The sequence below is a fragment of the Nesoenas mayeri genome (assembly GCF_963082525.1).
Source record: "Nesoenas mayeri genome assembly, chromosome: 20".
NCBI lineage: Eukaryota > Metazoa > Chordata > Aves > Columbiformes > Columbidae > Nesoenas > Nesoenas mayeri.
This window is the reverse complement of record NC_137569.1, coordinates 160,165-166,164: the sequence shown is the minus strand read 5'-3', so window position 1 is coordinate 166,164 and position 6,000 is coordinate 160,165. Positions and strand designations below refer to the sequence as shown.

The window sequence follows — 6,000 nt, the reverse complement described above, 5'->3', positions numbered from 1 at the left end:
GTACATTATCAAGCAGCCTGCAAAATATCTCTGAAAGAATCAAAGTCCCACTTTGAGGTCTAGGAGTGAGAAAGTCCATTAAGCTGTGCTCTACCAATTTGATTAGCAAACCTATAACTTAAAATCAATGCGAGTGGCCTCTTCCCAGTAGCTTAAATGCCCTTCCTTGTGCTCGGGGAGATTTTAAACAGTGTTTTGAGTTGTTGCTTTGGTTAAATCTTGACTGACTGGAGTCAAGCCTGATACTAAGTGAATTATATGCCATTTCCCCCGCTGTTTGTCATGTACCTAAGAGATACTGTTTAGGTTTTGACCTTGAAGTTTGTTCCTGCTGTCTCATATGAATTGAACCTCAGCCAATCCTGTTACATTTCTTGAGCTGGAGGGGATCCCTCTCCGGCTGGCCCTGCCCTGGGCACATCCCAGAGGGCAGCGCCAAGAGGAGTGCCCATGAGAGGCTGCTTGGCCCTTCGTCTGCCGTACCCCTTCGTCAGCCTTGCGTACAAGTGTTGTGACATCTGGTCTGTACGTTCCTGATGCCTGCCTTGCCTCTTCTTAATGCCTTCCAATAAGAGATAATTGCTGGCTAGTATCAATATTTGCAAAGAGATTTACAAGCTATTCCAATATTTCACTGTAGTTATTTTAAGAAAACCAGCCTAACTTCTCACCTAATCTGCTGCAGCCTCAGCTCAATACTTGTCCTAGGTTGGATCGACCCCTTTAGCACAGCAGCACTTTAACTGCATTTCTTTCCATTTTAGGTTTGCAGAACAGGCAATTTTCTTCTTTTTCTGCATCTTTGCAATCATGCTCTTCTCCAGGGATCCCAAATTCATTCCAGGTTGAGCAAGCTTGTTTGCACCGGGGTAAGACTTTATTTTCATTGCACTGTCATATTTTTCAATAGGCTTTCCAAGTCATTGAGATTCTGGGGTTTCTCATTGTATCGCTTAACACTATTGCTCAGGTTTCCTGGAATAAATTAAGCTGAGCTTTGAGAAGCAGAGCCAGCTTTATTGTTTCTTTCTCTTGGAGGAGGTACATGAAACCCAGTGGGAAGTTGTCACGTGTGTATCTGAGGCCATCCCTAGGGTTTTAATGTTGAGAATGCTGTTTATAGGTACATTTGCAGTGAAATACTGAACTCTTTATGCACTGGAGGTCTGGAGGCTGAAGATGGATGGCAAGAGCTCATCCCTTGTGCTATCCTGTCTGTTTGATGAGTTTGTCTCCCTTGTGCCATCCATACCTTGGGAGGATGAATGGATATAGCAGTTGGTGTGAGAGGGGGTGGTGTTATTTCTTAACGTAAGAGACCTTCATTTTATTTTTCAATAAAACCTAGCTTAATAAATGATTCCTTAATACAGCAAAGTAATTATAGACTTTTTCCTCATCAGTTAATAGTTCCTTACAATCAAAAACATGCTTAAGCTCTTTACTGTATGGAGCTTGCCTTTCACCATATAGTCTGATCGTTTTCCAAAGAGGTCTGGGCTCTGCATTCCTTCTTCCTTGCAATGAGCTGGGGAAATTTGTCCTCGCAACCCGTCATGGACTGACCACAATTCCCCAAGCAAAACAGCCAGAGCATCAGTGTGGTGGGGATTAGACCTTGGTGTTTACATTTGCAGAGCAGTTTTCTAGGGGTTTCAAAGCCCATCTTAGAAATGCAACTCGACAGGGAATTAAAAAGAAAAGAACTGTGAACAATGAATCTTGTTCAAACCTGATGGAAACTTGTGATCTTCTTTTGTAAATCCCTGTTCTCATAAACTTTGTTGTTTTACAGGCTTTTTCTTACCAGTGTTTCTGCTGTTTTTGGACAGGTTTATCTCAGATGCGGTTACTGGAATCACCATTGTGATTATTTTGTTCTTCTTCCCTTCGCAAAAACCTTCCTTCAGGTGGTGGTTTGACCTGAAAGGTGGGTAGGGGGCCCCTCCGGGCGGGACTGTGCGCTCACCTGTGCGCTGGTGGGCCGGCACAGAGCAGGAGCCAGCGCTGCCCCACCCCGGGCCCGCGCGAGCCCCGCAGCTGCCCCGGCGGGCTGCAGCACCGCGGGCTGGAGGGGCGGTTGCACAGAGGGTCTTTCCCTGCAGTGCCAGGAGAGGTTCGGTAGCCGCTGCCCTGCTGCTGGTTGCAGGAGTGACTCAAATGCTCACACAGCTGTCAGAGATAACGCTCTGGTGGGCTGAAGGAAACTGAAATCAGTGTTGCTTTGCTGACTGCGAAGCAGAGGTTTGGTTGCTGACTCCCAAACAGCTCCTGTCCCTCAGGTGGGAGCAGGAACCTCCCAGAGGGCAGAACTGGGCGAGTTATCCATATTCAGAAATAACGGCCCTTCCTCAGTCCCTAGAATGACTCAGAATGTAAACTCCTAGTGCCCAAACTCACCAGCAGGTTCTGGTACCAGGAGTCTTCTTTTGTGGTCTTGAGTTTCTCTTTTCGAGTAGCAATGAGATACAAATTGTAATTCATAAGCCACTTGGTGTTAATGTGGAGATGCAGCTGATGAAGGCCCTTCATGGATGATGCAGCACTGCCCAGGGTCTGTGGGAACAAAATACCAGTTACTGCTGTTGCTCTGATTCATGCACACTTGTCATGTTGTTCATATGCAGGAAGATGTTGAACCAGCTCCTCTGGGTAAAAGAGGTGTGCCCTTGTTCAGCAGAAAATTGCAGTCCCATTAGTGCATCCTTCCATATGACAGGGCTCACTTCACCATGAATGGGCTCTTTGCTATAAAACTTGCTGGCTATTGAACAGCAAGTGGAGAATTAATAATATCTTCATAATTCAAATGTTAGAAAATTTCCTCCTTCCACAGACTACCATCTGTTGAAGATAATGTTTGTCTGTTACAGAGAAAAAATTAACCTGATATTAAATGTTCCCTCAAGAAAGCCTCAAAGAAATCTTGAAGTTCTAGAATTTATTTATTTATTTATTTATTTATCTATTGTAAGATTTGATGTTAACTTAAATGGTCTCTTGATTGTCTGCCTTAAGAGCTTCCATATGTATATTTTATCAGCAACTCATGTTTAGTAAGCTCCAGCCCTGGTGTCAGGTCCATGAGCTCGTTGTATCAGATGATGACTGACATGGTCCTCTTTGGATGGGTGTTTGACGTGAGGGTTTTTTTCTTCATTTAGCACCAAACACGGAGATGCAGCCCTTGTTGACTTGGAGGAAGGCCCAAGAGACGGTGCCCTGGAACATCATCTTGCTGCTCGGAGGAGGCTTTGCCATGGCCAAGGGCTGTGAGGTGAGACCTGCTGCAGACACTACGTTGCAGTCATCCTGTCTGACGGAGTTGGATCTTATCAGAGTGTCATTTGGGTTCTTGTTTGCCTCTGGGAGATTTGCATCTACAGGGTCACAGCTCCTGAAGGACGTGTTTTGCAGCTCCAAGTCATGATGTTATGGAGCAGATAACTAAGGAGGTTAAGACATCTTGCAGCTCCTTTCAAACTGCTTGTTGTTACACACCTTGAGGACACTTCCCACAGGTGCTTGTGTGGGTCAGTGAAGGTTGTGTGTAATTTGCAGTTCTAGGAGGGATCCATTTATGTTCAGGGAGGCGAGAGCTTTGCTCTCCAGCTTGTTTGTTTTCCCTTTCTGCAGGAGTCTGGTTTGTCTGTCTGGATAGGAGGCCGCCTGCATCCCTTGGAGGGCGTACCACCGCCTGTGGCTGTCATCCTCATCACAACTGTCATCGCCTTGTTCACGGAGTTTGCCAGCAACACGGCCACCATTATCATCTTTCTGCCTGTCTTGGCAGAGCTGGTAAGGTAGTCCAGCTGTTCCTCTGCTCTGTCCTCGCCTTGCTCCTTGCATGGGCAGGTTTTGTTGTGTCTGTGCTGGGACAAGTGCCATATGGTTCTCCTGTTCCTGGGCTTTGGGCACTTTGAAATTCTGGAGAGCAACAAAGCAAGTACCTGTAGCATAACGTGAACACAGAAGGATAATAACCCTTCAGATGTTGTTGGAGAGATATGTGATTATTTATCACAGAGTGTGGGGTAGGGCTTTGCATAGTGTAGGAGCTGTTTGCATTCCTTTATATATCTGCCTATGACTCCAAATCTGCAAGGTACATTTTATGTTCCCTTCTGTTTTTCAAGGCCATTCGTCTGAAAGTAAATCCCCTCTATTTAATGATACCAGGAACTATAGGATGCTCCTACGCATTCATGCTGCCAGTCTCAACACCTCCTAACTCAATTGCATTTTCTTCTGGACACTTGATGGTCAAGGATATGGTGAGTCAAGTTCTTTTAGATACAGAAAATGCTGAAAACAATCAGCCTGAGTGTTAAAAATGGTAATTTTCAGAAGTGTTACCAGTTCAACTTGTGCTAAAGTGAAAAGGCTGAAGTCTAATGCCGTTCTCGGCAGTATTTGAAGGCACAGATACGCAGAAAGAGCCTGTATAAAGTCTGGCCCTTTGAAATTTGGAGCGACTGTGGCTCCAAATGGTGACAAAGCTGGTCTTGAATGTGCTCAGCATCTCCCAGACCCTGCTCCTGTTCCTGCCCATGGCAGCAGCTCAGCTCTCATAGGTTTCTAGATGCAGGAAAAGTTCCCCAGCGCAGAGAAATCTTATGAGTAAAATTAGGCTCAGTCCCAGCTCCTGCTCACATTCCTGAGGCTAAACAGATGGTAATGTTTTTGATGGATCAAAGCTTGGTAAGCATCTGCAGAATGGCCTTTGGCTTAAGAAAACCCACTTAAAATGTTGCTAAAATTAGCGGCAATTAAGCCTTCAGTTTTTAAAATGTTTATATTCAAATACCTTCATGCTTCATGGGCTGTAGATGTCCAGTCTAAACAGTTGTCTTTGTGTTTCTTTTGTAGGCAAGAACTGGGTTGCTCATGAATCTTATGGGAGTTCTGCTGCTTAGCTTGGCTATGAACACATGGGCCAAGAGCATCTTTCAGCTGGGGACCTTCCCTGTATGGGCCAATATCCATGCACAAAATGACACCTCACTCTCGACAGCTGTAGAAAATGTCACTTTAAGTGCGCTAAATAAAGTATGAACAAAGCCATCCCTGGGGAAGGACTCGCTCACTTAGGATTTGGGCACTGGAATCATCAGAGTATGCACAAGAGGAAAGCCATGTGGCTGCTCACACTGTATGGGACCCCCGATTTCATTTTATTTTTAGAAATACTGGTCAGTGTCACGACATCCATTTGCTATTTTCTCTGAAGATCTTTCTCCACCTTCCACAGGTACCAATCAGACTCTCCCAGAGTCGATCTGCTGTGGGTGGTTGTTAACTGGACAGCCCTGTAAGCGTCAGGCAGCTTTGGGTAGATGCCTCTGCCCCACGAGAGCTAGTGAGCTTTGCTGCTCTAGCTTCTGATACCCTGCCTCATTTTGGAGGGGGGAGACAACTGGATTCGTTATGTGCAACCCAGTGTGAGTGAGTGTATCGGAACCTGGCCGGGCAGTGCAGTTGGGTGCTTCTGACAGGATGTGGAGGTTGGGGGTCTCCTCACCATCTCATGAGTAATTTTCTCATGAAGCGATGATTCAGATGTGTTGGTAGGACTCAGTGCATTACTCCGTGCTTGGGAAACAGGAAGACAACAGTTTGTTTCCAAACTCATTCCATGTTTTGGAAACCTGGGACAGTAATTGCTACCTGGTTCTTTGCGCTGAGTACACAGACGGGTGTTTGAGACCATATTAATTTCTGATGTAACTTTGGACGTGGCCAGTGTTTCACCGTTGGTGAATGAGGCCAGTCAGGTTTGTGAGATTCACTTGTGAGTCACAGGTCAGTGGACAACTTGCCTTGGAATATCATTGACATTTCCGAAAAACAGGCTTTGATTCTTAACATCTTTCAAAATCACATTGCTTGGGTACTTTCAATGAAAGCATTGCACATAGACTGTGATTTTAGTCACCACTTTATCTGATTTATATTATTTCCTGTAAGAATCTAAAATATTTAATTTAAAAGATCAGTCAT

At 45.1% G+C, this 6,000-nt stretch overlaps 1 protein-coding gene across 1 annotated transcript in view; it reads left to right on the top strand.

Moving 5' to 3' along the window:
* Positions 1–805: 805 nt before the first annotated feature.
* The window catches only part of LOC308047980 (Na(+)/dicarboxylate cotransporter 3-like), a gene marked incomplete at its 3' end in the record, with an annotated part of 28,066 nt that continues 22,871 nt past the window's right edge, over positions 806–6,000 (top strand). Inside the window, exons 1-7 of the mRNA XM_080356819.1 lie at positions 806–869; positions 1,833–1,930; positions 3,165–3,277; positions 3,637–3,798; positions 4,137–4,274; positions 4,870–5,049; positions 5,185–5,192. Coding sequence (XP_080212945.1) covers positions 3,179–3,277; positions 3,637–3,798; positions 4,137–4,274; positions 4,870–5,049; positions 5,185–5,192 — 587 coding nt within the window. The 5' untranslated portion in view covers positions 806–869; positions 1,833–1,930; positions 3,165–3,178. The remainder of the gene's footprint in view (positions 870–1,832; positions 1,931–3,164; positions 3,278–3,636; positions 3,799–4,136; positions 4,275–4,869; positions 5,050–5,184; positions 5,193–6,000) is intronic.